The 17,308-nt window shown below is 35.3% G+C and overlaps 1 protein-coding gene across 1 annotated transcript; it reads left to right on the forward strand.

The window, feature by feature from the left end:
- Positions 1 to 2,349: 2,349 nt before the first annotated feature.
- LOC122281539 (chaperone protein ClpB1) lies at positions 2,350 to 6,620 on the forward strand. The gene is made up of 7 exons (XM_043093112.1): positions 2,350 to 2,599; positions 3,101 to 4,286; positions 4,390 to 4,571; positions 4,680 to 5,302; positions 5,439 to 5,718; positions 5,818 to 6,015; positions 6,149 to 6,620. Exons 2-7 carry the CDS (start codon positions 3,134 to 3,136, stop codon positions 6,443 to 6,445), a joined length of 2,733 nt encoding a protein of 910 aa, XP_042949046.1. The 5' UTR covers positions 2,350 to 2,599; positions 3,101 to 3,133; the 3' UTR covers positions 6,446 to 6,620.
- Positions 6,621 to 17,308: the final 10,688 nt, after the last annotated feature.

Here is a 17,308-nt window from a genome sequence, read left to right on the forward strand (position 1 = left end):
GAAGCCGCAGGACACCACCAAACAGCATGCATTTCAGATTCCTCATTTTCCAAGCACATAGAACACTTTGCCTCCTCCACCACCCTCCTTTGCCTTAGATTTATGATAGTAGGCAGAATATTGTTGGCAACTTTCCACAAGAAAAGTTTGGCAGCATTTGGGACTCTCAACTTCCATATCTGTGTCCATGTCCTTTCTTCTTTGCCAAAATCTGAATTCTCTCCACCCCTTTGCCTTCTATCTTGTTGCACCATATGATAAGCACTTTGAACCGATAACTTACCATCTTTTGAATACCCCCAAATTAATCTATCATCTGTTTCCACTGGATTGATTGGTAAAGATAAAATCAAGTCAGTTTCATCTCTCTCAAAAATTTGCCTCACTAAATCCACCTTTCATCCCCTGCTAGTTTTATCAATCAACTCACAAAACTCGATCCTCAGCTTGTAAAATTTTAATATGAGATTGTACACAACCAGTAATAGGTTTTGGCAACCATTTATGGCCTTAAATTCTGGTATTCTCTCCATTTCCAACTCTCATCCCCATTCCTCTTCTGATCACCCCTAAAGCCGACCATACACTCCTCCAAATAAATGAAGGAGATTTTTCCAATGTAGCTTTAAGTAAAGGGACACTCTTGAAATACTTGTTTTTAAAAATTCTGGCAACAAGAGAAGTAGGATCCATCAACATTCTCCACCCTTGCTTAGCTAGTATAGCCAAATTAAAATCTTCAAGGTGCCTGAAACCTAATCCACCTCCCTTTTTATTCTGCCCCAACCTGCTCCATTTCCACCAGTGCATCCCATCTTCCTTTCTGTACTGAGACCACTAGAATTTAGAAAAAAGTTATTCAATCTCACCACACAATCTCTGAGGTAGAATATATGACTATCTGTTAAAAAAAATAAATTAAGAGTTAAAATATTAAATTTAAAATTATTTAAAAAGTTTTTCCATCTTACTTGAGGTAGAATATATGACTATCTGTTAAAAAAAAAAATAAAATTAAGAGTTAAAATAGTAAATTTAAAATTATTTTTTTTGAAATATTAAAATTGTTAGGGGGAATTTTCATTAGGGGCCTTAAAGCCCATGCTGACAGTCTCAAGCCCATCACCTTCTTTTGGCCCTATGAGTTAAGATGTTACCAGTCCAAGCCTACGAGGGCCCCCTAGCAGCTCGGGGTAGGCCCCTGACCTGTACGGGTTGGAGACAATCACCCGTGTTGAGATGGGATGTTATTGGAACAGTGTGGGAAATCTCTGTCGGAGGAAAGTGAGAGAAACAAGCTAAAAAGAAGGGATAAAACTGAGTGGTAATGCTAGAAGATCACGCTGCATTAAATGAAAATGTCAGACAACCATGTCGTATTAAATGACTGACACTAGGAGATTGCATCGCATTAAAGACAGCATGGCGGTGGCTTCCCTCTTCCCCAGAACGCATGGTATGACTTCCTGACTTGAGGAGCCAAGTATAAAGGGATGTCCAGAAATACGAGGTAAAGAGAGATCAATTCATGACAGAAAACTGTTATTAGACTTTTGTATTTTCTTTGAAACATTTTCCAGAGAAGAAGACTGATCTAAGCATTGGAGACTTTTCGGGCCACTGAGAGCCACTCCTTTCCCTATTGTAGGACACAGATCGAGTGAAAGTCCGGACCGCTAAGCAGTCCGACACTAAGCTGTATGAAACACGACTTTAACAAAAAAAGAGAAAGAAAAAAAAGGAGATTAAAAAAAATATTCTTCTTAAAAAAATAGTTTTTTTTTAATTTTTAATTCTCTACTAATTTTAGTTTTTTAATTTTTTTTAAAAAAATTTCTTGATAAGTAAAAGATATATTTTATTATTATTATTATTATTATTATAATTATTATAATATCACAGTTAACTGTTTTACTGTATAAGAATAATACTACTATGTCCCTATATTTTAACCTCTCATTTTGATCACTCATACATTTAATTTTTTTTTATTTACTAATTAAAGAAATGACTATTAATATATTGATATTTTTTTTTATAATTTTTTAAAATATTTAAAAAATAAAAATAAAAATAAATTTTACCTAAAGACATGCGCAATAGTCACTGCAGGGCAAGACGTTAACAGCACTCCTAAAATATTTAGATAAGATGCCATATATAATGATTAATGATTACATAAATAGTTTTTAACTCTAAAATTACCTACCAATAATAATAATAATAAAATTATTATTATTATATTAATTGCGAAAGAAACAAAAATAAAAATAAAAACTCATGAAAAATCCAGAAGTTTCCACGCAGCAAAAATAGGAAAAGCGTGCTAAATCTAGTATTTTCTAGTGACAGCTTTCGCAGGCTTCCACTTCCTTCCAGACCTCTCTCTTTGCTCCACAAAAGGAAGCCTTTCCCTTTCTGCTCCTCGCTACACCGATCATCTCTATTTTCTCCGCACGCATAAAACAATTTTGTAGAAGAAAAGGCAAGATTTTGCTTTCCATCCAATCAAAATCATAGCGGAAATCTTGAGCGAATTGTAAATACCCGCGGTTAAACAAGTTTTCGTAATACTCCGCCAGTATCTTCTCTCTGAACGGTAAGGAAGATCTCTGTCTAATTTCCACTATGTCTATGACTTCGTGTTAAATCTTCTCTGTACGTTGTTTTTGGTATCTGCGAAAGGCTTTTTCTATACGTTTCTTTTGGTTCTGTGGGAACGTTTTGCTTGTTTCGGAGCTTTTGGTTGATTTCTCTATTTTATTTGTTTTATAATTTTGTTGTTTAACTGGTGGCGATATCGAGTAAACTTTCATTTTTGTTCTTGAAGATTTGAAAGTACAAAATTGTTGCTCGTACACGCTAGTCATTTTCTCTGCGTTTTTGCTCGTTAGTGTCAACCTTCTTTGTTTGGACGACAACGTTGGTAGTCAGAAGCCCATGTTCCGAAAATGTTTCAAATGTGCATGTCTTTTTTAGTTTTATGGTTTTATTTGTGTTACGATGATTCGGTTTCTTAGCTTTCATTAGAATTCTGCTCTTTGTGGCTCTGATCTTCCGGTTTAGATGTTTGATAATTTTTTTTTTTTTTTAACAACAGCGATTGTTTCAAGGTACTAATTAAGAAGCAAAGATGAATCCTGACAAGTTCACCCACAAGACTAACGAGGCTATCGCCGCCGCACATGAGTTAGCGATGAGTCCCGGCCACCTACAGTTCACTCCTCTCCATCTTGCGCTTGCATTGATCTCTGATCCAGGTGGCATTTTCAGCCAAGCTATTGCCAATGCCGGTGGCGGTGAAGATGCTGTGAAGTCAGCGGTGAGGGTGTTGAACCAGGCATTGAAGAAAATCCCATCTCAGTCTCCTCCCCCAGATGAGATTCCTGCGAGCACAAGCCTTATCAAAGCCATTCGTCGGGCACAAGCGGCCCAGAAAGCTCGTGGGGATACTCATTTAGCTGTTGATTCTCTAATTCTTGGTATCTTGGAAGATTCTCAAATCTCCGACCTGTTGAAAGAAGCCGGTGTTTCTCCATCGAGAGTGAAGTCGGAGGTAGAAAATCTCCGTGGGAAGGAAGGGAAAAAGGTGGAGAGTGCTTCAGGAGATACAACGTTCCAGGCTCTGAAGACTTACGGGCGTGACCTTGTTGAGCAGGCGGGGAAGCTTGACCCTGTCATTGGCCGAGACGAGGAGATACGGAGAGTGATTAGAATTCTGTCAAGGAGAACCAAGAACAATCCTGTTCTCATTGGAGAGCCTGGAGTTGGAAAGACGGCAGTGGTGGAAGGTTTGGCTCAAAGGATTGTGAGAGGTGACGTCCCGAGTAATCTTGCTGATGTAAGGCTCATTGCATTGGATATGGGTGCTTTGGTTGCCGGGGCAAAGTACAGAGGAGAGTTTGAGGAGCGATTGAAGGCTGTATTGAAAGAGGTTGAGGACGCTGAGGGAAAAGTTATACTGTTTATTGATGAAATTCACCTTGTCCTTGGTGCTGGTCGAACTGAAGGATCCATGGATGCTGCCAATCTCTTCAAACCCATGCTTGCTAGAGGGCAGCTTCGGTGCATCGGAGCAACCACGCTCGAGGAGTACAGGAAATATGTGGAGAAGGATGCCGCATTTGAGAGAAGGTTACAACAGGTGTTTGTGGCCGAGCCTAGTGTTCCTGACACAATAAGCATTCTTCGAGGATTGAAAGAGAGATATGAAGGTCATCATGGTGTTCGGATTCTGGACAGGGCTCTTGTTGTGGCAGCCCAGCTATCGAGCCGATATATTACAGGTATGAACTTTGCTCTGCTTATTGTTTCTTGGAGAGGCTATTTCAACCGTGCTATGTGAATTTCTTCTTGTATATTGAAATTTTTGTCTGTCTTCTTGTTTAGGGCGTCATCTCCCTGACAAGGCGATTGATTTGGTTGATGAGGCATGCGCAAATGTAAGAGTCCAACTCGATAGCCAGCCTGAAGAAATTGATAAGCTTGAAAGGCGGAGGATGCAGCTGGAAATTGAACTCCATGCTCTGGAAAAGGAGAAGGACAAAGCTAGTAAAGCCCGTCTTGTTGAAGTAAGTTTTATATTTTCAATATCTCCAAAGAGTGATTGGGAACTACTTACGATTGTTCTATGAATGTATACTGAATTTTGTTGCATTTTGAATATAATGTATCTACAGGTAAGAAAAGAGCTTGATGACTTGAGGGACAAGCTTCAACCTTTGATGATGAAGTATAAGAAGGAGAAAGAAAGGATTGATGAGATTCGGAGACTGAAGCAAAGGCGTGAAGAGCTTTTGTTTGCTTTACAGGAGGCTGAAAGAAGATATGATTTGGCTAGAGCTGCTGATTTGAGATATGGGGCAATCCAGGAAGTGGAAGCTGCCATAGCACAGCTTGAAGGAGCCTCTGATGAGAACTTAATGTTAACAGAGACTGTTGGACCAGAACATATTGCTGAGGTTGTGAGCCGCTGGACAGGCATTCCTGTCACAAGGTTAGGCCAGAATGAGAAAGAGAGGTTAGTTGGGCTAGCTGAGCGGTTGCACAAGAGAGTTGTCGGACAAGATCAAGCAGTTAATGCAGTTGCTGAGGCAGTACTTAGGTCAAGGGCTGGACTAGGAAGGCCTCAGCAGCCCACGGGCTCTTTCCTATTCCTTGGGCCTACTGGTGTTGGTAAGACTGAGCTTGCAAAGGCTCTTGCTGAGCAACTCTTCGATGATGAAAATCTACTGGTAAGGATTGACATGTCCGAGTATATGGAACAACACTCGGTCTCACGCTTAATTGGCGCTCCACCAGGGTAAGCCCTTTGTAAATGGCATAATTGATCCATTCATATATATATATATATATATATATATATATGTGTGTGTAATGTGTATGCATGTACTGTGATGTGATAGGCGGTTCTTACTCAATTCTGTTGCAATTCTTAGGTATGTTGGACATGACGAAGGGGGACAGCTAACAGAGGCTGTGAAGCGCAGGCCTTACAGTGTGGTACTCTTTGATGAAGTGGAAAAGGCACACGTCTCTGTATTTAACACCCTGCTTCAGGTTTTAGATGATGGAAGGCTAACCGATGGTCAAGGCCGTACTGTTGATTTCAGGAACACCGTGATTATCATGACTTCAAACCTTGGAGCGGAGTACCTCCTTTCTGGACTAACGGGCAAGGTCTCCATGCAAACTGCTCGTGACCGAGTAATGCAAGAGGTATGTTGATCATGTTTCGAGCATTAAACAGAGCCATACATGTTTGTCTTTTATCACAATTGGAAGTGGTAATATGTCTTTTTGTTTGATACTTGACAGGTGAAAAAGCACTTCAGGCCCGAGTTACTCAATCGGCTTGATGAGCTTGTGGTGTTTGATCCTCTCAACCATGAGCAACTAAGGAAGGTTGCAAGGTTACAAATGAAGGATATTGCAGTACGCCTTGCTGAGAGGGGAATTGCCCTTGCTGTCACTGATGCAGCATTAGACTATGTATTGGCAGAGAGTTATGATCCGGTAAATATCATTATATATATATATATATATATATATATCATAAAATGCTCGAATTTTGAACCTGGGTCACTTTAGCTTGTATGAAAATACATGCTCCAGACTCTGTCCTTATCCTTTAATTCTTTCTTTACAGGTTTATGGTGCTAGGCCTATCAGGAGGTGGCTAGAGAAGAAAGTGGTGACAGAGCTCTCAAGGATGCTTATAAGGGAAGATATTGATGAAAACTCAACTGTCTATATAGATGCAGGGCCAAACGGGAGTGACTTGGTGTATAGAGTGGAGAAGAATGGAGGGCTTGTTAATGCAGTGACTGGTCATAAGTCAGATGTGTTGATTCAGATCCCCGATGGGCCAAGAAATGATGCTGCTCAGGCAGTTAAGAAGATGAAGATTGAGGAAATAAATGATGATGAAGAGATGGAAGACTAAAATCAATTTTGTCTAGAGATTAACCACGGCTGAAGTTTGGATCATGTAAATGTTATATGCGTTTGTTGGTATCGGAATGTATCTTTCTTTTTGCGTCTTTCTGTTTTCTCTTAAATGTTTGAAGCGTGGTAGAATGATGATGAAATATAATGGGGAGTTTCATCCCTTCTCTCTATCTCTCGTCTCTTTCATGGAATGCATTGTTCTGAAAGTCTTGAATTTAGTAGATGGTTTTGGTTGTAAGGTTGCAAGTTTTCACCATCAAAAGGGCCGAAGGAGAACACTTTTGGGAGGGAATGTGAAACATGCCGTACCTAGGGATGGTAATATGTCACACAATTTGTTAATTTAATATGAACACGACATGATAATAGCAGATTAAGATTTAGTTTTAATAGGTTCGGGTTAAAACAGGTTGATCCGTTAAGATACGATTGTTTAACGAGTTGATAATGGGTTAATCCGTTTTGATTCGTTATAACTCGTTATGACACGTTAAGAAAATTAAAATTACAATTATATTCTTATATCTAAAAATAAAATTGTCAGAATTTTAATTTTGATATTTTTATTATTTGAATTGTAGTTTTGGATTTATAATTAATTTTATAATTTTTATAAATATTGTAATTTTAACATTTATATAAAATTATGTTAAATTTAATAAGATAAAAAAGGTTAATTTTGGGTCTATTTAATTTATTTACATAAATAATTTAAAATGAGTTGTATTGTGTCGTATTAATCTATTTTGTAATATTTTTTTAATTTATTTATTTATTTATAAAAAAAATATATTTCATAATATTTATTAATAAGTCAAAACGAGTTGATACGACACGATCCGTTATGTTAATGGGTCGTGTTAGGGTTTGAAATTTTGACACGATAAACTTAACGGGTCAGGTTAAAATTGATCTATATAACTCGTTAATACGATTTGACATGACACGAATAAAATCTGTTAACATGATTTGACATATCTAGCCGTACCCAAGTAGCTGCTATCCTATCAATTTAATAATTCATGCCTAAATTGTACGTTCACAATATGGTACAATGTCCAGACTCAGAGAAATGTACGCTGCTAATTTCCGAAACATAAAGTATGACAAATGGAAGCCTTTCACAATGTACACTTAAGATGAGTGGTCCATGCAATTGGGGAGTTTGCATATTAAAAAAAAAAAAAATGTATTCAATATGAGTGTCATCGTGTGTATATGTATATGTTTTTAAAAAAAATTATTTGTTGGATACAAAATGAATTGGGTCCAGCCCATTAAAAAGAAGTTGACTGATATGCTAAAAAGTGAAATCGATATAAGGTAAATATGGTCCAGCTACTCTATAAACGGAAATAGAACTCTATAAAGGAGATCTATATAAATCTAGATATTCTCTAGTTTTTCTCTACAACTCATGAGACTCTCTTCAAAAGGAAAGCAACTAGATTTTACCTTTAGACAATCCTTATACGTAGGCTTTCTGTTGAACTTTATAAATCTCTCTCTATCTCTCATTATTTACGTATTATATGCTTTATTTACTATTTACTTAATGTAGGAGCATTTGAATACCATATCTACACCCAAGCCATTATCGTAAGCTATTGGGCCCTATTGTTGGGTTTCAGTCATTTTTGAAAATAGCATCAACAATTTGGTGCCATTTATGAGATTGAAAAAAAAAAAAAAAGTCACATGACTTAATAAAAGCTAATTCAACACAAAGGAAGCATTGCATTCAATGGAAGATTACAACAAGAGAGAATGAATAGAGTTCCATATCAAAATGGAAACCACGCCAAAGCACATGTGAGGACAAATCTCTTATTACCTTTTGAATATGCCTCTTGTTTATTTTATTCTATTGCACTCCACGTGCAAGAAGGGGCGGGTACTGTAGCTTGCTCTGGAAGATTGGAAGGCATAGGACAAGCAATGAAGCTCACTTAAGGAACCAAACTTGGTGGGCACTCAACCCTCTCACATCTCCTTGCTTGCCTCATTAAACACTCCAAATGAGCACCTTACTTGCAGCACTGTAGATGTCATGAACAAAACGATCGAGTGAGCTCACCTCCTGAGGTAATAAAACTTGGCAGATACTTGGTCCACTTGCATGGTAAACATCAAGAGGAAGCAATAAGGCTTGCCCAGAGGACAAGCAAGGCAAGCACTTAGTCCACCCGCACATGGAGAACTTTTGGTGAGCAAAGGAGCTCGCCCGAACAAGATCGGGCATGGAGAGTTTCGAGGAAACAAGGAAGGTCAGGGTGAGCAATAATGCCCATCTTGAGCAATAATGAAGAAACCTAGAGCACTAGTCATAGGGTTACCCTTAAGCACCACTCAGCGCACCTCAGCTCCCTACTTTCACCATAATAGACTGCTCTAGAGCACTCGCTTGGGCTATCTTCATTATCACCAAGGTATGGCAGTCTTCAAGCTTCACTTGAGTGCTTCGAGCCCTCGTCGCACTCTAGGAAAAAAAAAATTAGGAGGAAATATCCCAGTCGAGCTACACTTGAGCATTACTGAAATCGAATTATTACCAACGTTAGGACACTTGGCTCAAGTTTGCAAGTCTCAAACTCATGGTTTGGATTATTTACACTAATCAATTTAGTTTTTGGGGAAAACTTCTAAAATAGTTGGGTTGCCCTAGAGCCAAGCACTCAAGCCCCTCGCAAGCAAAACAGGTGACTATGGCTCACACACGCTTTCACCATAATATCAAAGAGACTTGTAAATCCCTTGTAAGGGCCTCTGGGAATTTTCTTGGCTTGATCGTATGTCCAATACCGAGCATAAGTCTGATAACCAAGCGTATGATTGATAATTGCATGTGATTGTTTATCGTTAGTGAAGAGTGTGGAAAGTGCATTTTTCATATTTTGCTATCATATTTATTTTCGTCGATGCTAGTGGATTTCTTTCCCTTTAAGGTGGTTTCAAAGTTGTGTTGTTATTTTGGAGTTGAAGTCAAAGTTTGTTTACAGTAACATGTGCTTAAGTAGTCAGGTGCTTGTCGGCACACGTGGTCCATCTTAAGTGATTGCTAAGCCCGTTGACTTATTCTTGAAGGCAACCCGCACCTGGCTACAATAACGACAATAACTCACCAATTATGTGGGTATACAGTAACTTAGCTAAACACTATAATATTCATTTCCCACTCCTCTTACCAAATATGTAGGTGTTTTTTTGTAATTAAGAAATTTGGTTCATTTATTATTATTAAATATAAAATGTGATAAAAATAAATAAATTAGTTAATATTAATTTAATATTTAATAAATGTGATAAATATTAATATTAATTTAATTAAAATATAATTATTATTAACATTTAATTAGTAGAACTATAAAATGTGATAAAAATAAATTATTATTATTATATAAAGAATAAATAGACAATCTAATGTGGGGATTAGATTTGAATGGAATAGGTAAATACAAATTCAAATTTTAATTAAGGATAGTGCTACTATGCCCGCTCAATTTGCCCATTTGGTATGCTCTTAGTGCAAATTATACTCTTTTTTTTTTTTTGTTACTTTTTATTTCAAGTATTTTCTAAACATGTTTAACTATTTTTTTTTTAAAAAATACCAATTCACTAATAATTATTTTCTTAATTAGTAAGTAAAAATTAAAAAAAAATTAAATATATGAGTGGTCAAAATATAAAAACGAGACATACTAGCATTATTCATCAATGATCTCATGTACGTTAACACCCCCACAAAAAGGTGCAATGTTGAAGCTACTAATTACGACACATCAAAAGATTACACGACTTTGAGATGGAATTCCTTCATAGAATGTACACCTAAGATGTGTGGTCCATTTAATTCGGTAGTTTGTATGTTAGAAAACCAAAATTCCAAGTGTCATCGTGTCATCACTGTCATGTGTGTGTATATATATATATATACTAGGTGGGAGCAACGTGCAAAGCACGTTTGTCTAATTTTATGAAATGATTATTTGTAAAAAATAATATATATTTTATAAAAATTATTGATGTCACTTAATAATTTAAGGCATATTAGAAAAAATAAAAAAATTAGTTCAAAATATCATATAATCCAATACATGTTTATAACATCTATAATTTTAGTAAAGATGTATACGAAAAATTTAATAAAAGTCTAACATAAACGGTAGTTCAAAATATGTGTCATTTGATGTTTATATTATTATTCATCAATTTATGTCATCCTGTAGACAATCAATAGAGACAACATTAAAATTCTTATTTTGCTGTTGGTTGAGTCGATCAGGGACAACATAAAGTTAAAACATAATTTTTTTATAAAATTTGTGGTATAATATTTTCTATATATGGCATATATATAAATCCTAAAATATATTTTGAAGTTGTTGGCCGAATTTACTCTTTCTTGATTAGCTCAAGGATCACGGCCTTTGTCACGTACTCATCATAGCAAGCCTACGTGTGGAATATGACTTAGCGGAAGTTACGTCCTACTACCATGAGAAAAGAAAAAACACTTTGATTAAACACACTTGTATTATATATTATATGAGATTTTTAAATTTGAAATATTCAATAATCTGAATTAATGAAACGTATAATACACGTATATTATATTTAGGGATTTACGTCTTATGCACCTAATACACGTGTATATGTTAAGGAAAATGAGAAAAATATAATAACTAATCTTTAATTACTTATTATTATATAAACTATTAAGTATTATTATTATTGTGATTAATAAATCATATAACAACATTGAATGCTATCTCTCTCAATATTTATGTCTTCATTTTATATGTCAAACCGTTAAAACAAACGGTGTTAACTTTAACGGAAAAACAAGAAAAATCGTTAAAACAAGATTTTCCGTTTCATACACACTTTTTATATATAGAAGATATATGCACACCTTATTTTGACAAAAAGAAAAAGCTACGTACCAGCCCCCAGCTATTTTTAACAATGGCCCAAAATTCACACTACCTTAATTTGTAAGGTTCATTCATTAGTAGAAAAGGAAAAAATTAAGTAACAAGCAACCATAGCTAAATTTGATTCACATGCAGTAAGCATAATAAATAAATAAATAAATAAAAATGCAAATTTTAAGGTCAAGTTGCTGCTGTAATATTTTATAAATTATCAATGCACGTAGATCAATCGATACTACATGTTAAATTTAATTTATAATTTCCACTATCTATATGTGAATATATTTATATGGTAGTTTTTATTCATTGATTCGGTTTATCTTAGATCTGTTGCACTCCGGCCACGGAAAGTTGACACACGCGCCCCAACATAACATTTTCCCGCCGCCAACATGCTGGGATGACGCTGGACCAAAAATGTCGGCACGTGGCCTGTGACGCCCCCAAATTCCGTTTGGGATCAGACGGACATTTGAAGCGTCGAGACATGCAACACAAGGTTACCTGCTCCCGTTCATGACATATAAGATGCAATAATCCTAACATGCATCTAACATTATGCAATATTCGCAGCGGATAATTTTTTTCTTTAACAATACTATGCACCAAACTGAAAATATCTCAATACTTAAAACATACTTCATACATAAAGATCCATTGAATAACTAAGATCACATCACTATTCCAAAATAGTTATGATCCAAAAGTACTGGAAATGCAACTCCATCGTACAAGTAGTAATTTAACTACTATATTAACATTAACGACGCACCGTCGTTCAGTCAACTGTGTCTAGTTGGTCAGCTCCTGGTCCTCCTTCAGGTCCTGTAACAAGATCTACCATTCGGGAGGAATGGTAGTTGGGACTACCACAGTGAGATTTGATTACAAATCTCAGCAAGTTAACAAAAAACTTCCACACAGACTAATGATGCATGGATGACAGTAAAAGCATAAATGCATAATCAAATTCATAAGTAATTAAAGAATAACTTAGCGTACAACATAGCATAATTCACATAACTTAAATTGAAACATGAACTGAACTTGACTTAGCATGAACTTGCTCTGAAACTTGAATTAACATGAAAAATACATACTCCACAGTTGTTGTGGCCCCATGTATTCTACGTGTAAATACATACTCCACAGTTGTTGTGGCCCCATGTATTCTACACAAACTTGACTTAACATTAAAAATACATACTCCACAGTTGTTGTGGCCCTAGGGCTGCAAACGAACAGAGCTGCTCGTGAACAATTCGAGATCGACTCGTATAAATTCGATTCGGACTCGGTTCATTTAATAAATGAGTTGTTCGTGAGCACTAATATTGGTTCGAATATTAAACGAGCAAAACTCGTATAATCTCGACTCGATTCGGTTTAGGCTCGTGAACAATATTCGTATAAACTCGATTCGACTCGTTTTGAGCTCGTCACAATACTCGTAATATTTATATATATACTCTTATATATATTCTTTTATTGTATATATTTTATGTGTTATAAACTTATATGTATTATTTTTATACTTCATATAAGTAATATATTTTGTTACTTTATGTATAACAAGGTGACGAAGGAATAATATTGAGTATAATAATGTATTAAGTTCACAAAAGAATTATTGAGTCAAATGTTTATAAAGAGTAAGCAACTTTAATTTGATTACTACACTTTCTTATCTAATTTCATTTTGATTATTTGGCCATATTTAATATTACTAGTAAGAGGCACATGTGCATTGTGAAAAATACAAATCTATTATAATAAATATTTACATTTTCATATGCTCTTATTAAAATATAATTATTATATAGCATTTACCTAAATAATTATTAAGTATAACAGAAAAATAAATATATGAAAAACAAATATCAATATGATGGAAAATAAATTGACAATAAGAGAAATATATGGCCTAAAGCATCTTAGTTAAATATAGGTAAAATTTTATCTATGAAAACAAAAAGCTTTTCTTTCAATGTCATTTTTTTTTTTAAGTAGAAACAAGTTTATTGAATTATTTAAACCACATTACAAATGACCAATTGCAAAAAAATTTATTAAGTATTTTTTAAAAATATTTTTTAATTTATTTCATTTTTAAAAGACACTACAAGTTGTAGGCTTTGGTAATATGAAGGGCCCAGCCCGTGCGCTGGAGCCCAGCCCTCTAAACCCATCCAAAACGACATCGTTTTGGAGCCGCACGACCTCATCTCATTAACCCTAGTTTCATCTCATTTTCCCCTCACCCTCTCTGCGCCGCACGACCTCATCTCCCCTGCTTTCCTTTTCTTTTCTTTTTTCTCCTTCCCCTCTCCAAGCCGCACGGCCTCATCTCCGGATCTCCCCGTTCTCCTGCAGCCTACTTTCATTTTCTTTCTTTTTTCTCCTCCCCCTCCTTGCGCCGCACGACATCATCTCCCCGTTCTCCTACTTTCATTTTTTTTTCTTTCTTCTTCCTACCACCATCCGTGAGCTGCTCTCATTGTTCCCATCGCCACCACCACTGCACCACACGGTCGGGCCTCCCGTTGCCTCTCATCGCCGCCGCAACCCGTCCAATCCTTGCGATTTTCTCTGTTGCGATTAATTTATGCATTGTTTCTCTAATGTTGCTGCATGCTTCTCTGATGGGGGTGAGCGAGGCTGCCTTCCGGTTTGGGCATGGAGTTTCAACCGAATCAGAGTATTTAACTCTAACTCGAGCTCGAGCTACTCGAGCTCGTATCAGTTCGTTTATTTATCTTATACGAGTTCGAGTCGAGTTCAATCCTGATATATGTTATGCGATTCGAGTTCGATCTCCCGTTTGTAAATTTTGTCGAGCTCGAGTCGAGTTCGAGCACGTATATTTGCTTATCGAGCTCGAGATCCCCTGTTCGAACTCGGCTCGACTCGGTTCGTTTGCAGCTCTATGTGGCCCCATGTATTCTACACAAACTTGACTTAACATGAAAAATACATACTCCACAGTTGTTGTGGCCCCATGTATTTTACGCATCACAATTGTAGTTAAATACATACTCCACAGTTGTTGTGGCCCCATGTATTCTACACATCATAATGTACTCAAGATGAAATGTGACTGGAATACGAAATGACTGAAGTCCTGACGTAACATAACGTGACTTGAACATAATTTAGAATACATGACCAACTTGAGATAGAAATATTTCGTAACATGGCATAACATATAATAGACAACATATTTAACATGACATACTTGCAACAGTGAATATTACATGACTTGACTTACATGTAATGGATGACATACTTAGCATTACGTATTTGTAATGTATAGTAATATATAACAGAATATATTATGTAACAGATAAAAATTGATGACAGAATAAATTCTGTATAATAGACAATTACATGATAACTTGACATGGCATGACACATATGATAACATACATACATACACTGTAGTTCTTTTACTTAGCACACATACACAGTAGACTGCTAGTAAGTTAAAAGCTAACTTACCTCGATCTCCGCGTTTCTTATAAAACTTCAAGTGCGATCACGGGGAACTGTAATTAGTGATTCTAAAAGTTAGAACTAAATCACTAATAATTTGAAATATGGAAAATACTAACTTAATGAGTAAAATTTTCATTTTACTCTCTACATGTGGGAAAATGACCGTTTTACCCATAACTTAAGGATTTTGCATACTAACTCCAAAAGTTTCCAAAATTTACATTCCTCATGTAAATTTTGTCCTAAACTTAAATATCAACTCAGAAAAATTTAAAACAAAACACAACTATGAAGAACACACTATGGTCGAAACATCCATAGGCCATTTCCCTTTATTTTTGTTGCAATTCCTTCCAACTTCAAAACTCATGCTTAAACCAAAATTTTGCAACAAACATCTTCCAATCCTAAGTTCAAAACCATACTTAAAACATCCATTTAGAAAAAGCTAATAATCAACACCAAACTTTTTTGTAAAAAGATCTAAGCACTTGAATCACAAGTTTTGACCTTAAATCAAAACATCTCCAAGAATTTCAAAAATCAAATCGTACTTCTAACATATTCATAATATCATCCTAACATCAACCATGCTTTAAATCATCAAACTAAAGTCACCAAAATCACAAAATAACATTTGGAGTTTTTGGTTTTACACTTAGTCCAAAAACAGGAACTTTTTCCTCAACTAGTTTTGATAAATCTCTTGATCTATGACTTATAAATATATGATCTTCAAACCAAACCATTACATGGTTTAAAAAGATGTCCTAAAACATATACAAGCTTCTAATTCAAGATCACATGGTTAGAAATTAACCAAAACATAAATTTAGCCAAAAATATCCACACTTTGGCTTATCTGAATATCTCTTTGCATAAAATTTCATATCTTTGAAACTAACATCAAATATCTTCAAAATAATAATATAACATGTATATAAGATGTTTAGGATCCTCCAATAAAATTATCAAAGTCATTAGAATAGGTTTAGACCACCAAAGAGTTAAACTTTCTCAAAACAGAAACTGTTTTTTCCTCTTCCAGTTTCTAAGTTTCTAAATCTAAGAACATCTTTCATCAAAACCTTTAATCATGCAAAAATCCTCAACCAATAGTCACATATACATGTTAACAATACTCCATAAAAATTTCGGACCAATATCTATCCATTAGCTTGGTCAAAAACTCCAAACTATAACATATTCTCCAGTTTATCTCCCAGAATGACCTTTTTATAGTTTACACAATATTTGACTGACCAAATGATCTTCAAATGGGGCAAATAAGATATCCATGTAAACTAGATTAAAAAAGGAACAACTTATATGAAGGAGACTTTATGATAAAATACTTACAACAGCTTCGAAATGGGCGTGCAAAAGATCTCCTAAAATCTGTCCGAGAGAGAGTGTTTGATAATCTTTTATTAGAAGGAGTAATTGAAGATAAGTTCATGGGTGCTGGCTGGACACATTTATGGACGAGATAAGGGAGGTGATAAGGCTGGAGTTGAGAGTTGAGTGTGGTTTTCTCCTACTCAAAATATCTATAAAAGATTATCTCATAATATTCTATCCAATAATATCTACAAAAATCAACTTAAGATATTTTTATCTAATAATATCTATAAAAATCAACTCAAAATATTTTTACCCAATAATATTCACGAAAATTACCTCAAGATATTTCTTTTTATCCAATAATATCTACAGTTTTGAACAGACGTTTTGTCCGAAAATATGAAAAAATGTTATTGCGCCATAAGACTTTAAATAACTCTCCGAGTCTAATGGCACAAATCATAATACATTTTGACACTTCTAACTATCTCCAATAATCAAAAATACACTTCTGATACCATAGTAAATAATAACACTAACTATGTAGTTAGACAAAAACCTATACGATTAATGGATTCGTGAAAACTTATGGGTTTTTCACGAGATTCCTAAAGTTAATAGAAATTTCACAATTGAATTTCTAGCGGGCTGTTACATGGCCCTCACGGGTGGCTTGTTTCCACGCATGGTCTTCACGCATTGTTACCCTCCGAAAGCTCCATCGGCTACACTTGCCACACTAGCAGATTTTCCACCCTCTTTGATCTTTCATATCAGCTCAACCCCACCTCCATACCTCCGATGCAGTATGATTGTTCCTGTGTCGTAGATCTACTCTTCCGGTTAGGTTTGGTAACTAAATTCAAACATAAAATTCTTATCTCATCTCATCATTACAAATTTTTTAAATTTTCATACAAAATATAATAAACAATTCAACTTTTTCAAATCTCAATTTAACTTTTTCAAATCCTAAAACAATAATAATATTAAAATATAATATTTTAAACTTTTATCTAAAATAAAAAATTCTCATCTCACTTCCTAAACATAATCTAAGGATCTCTCTAAAAAATATCTCA

Source organism: Carya illinoinensis, chromosome 11, assembly GCF_018687715.1.
Source record: "Carya illinoinensis cultivar Pawnee chromosome 11, C.illinoinensisPawnee_v1, whole genome shotgun sequence".
NCBI classification, from domain to species: Eukaryota; Viridiplantae; Streptophyta; class Magnoliopsida; order Fagales; family Juglandaceae; genus Carya; species Carya illinoinensis.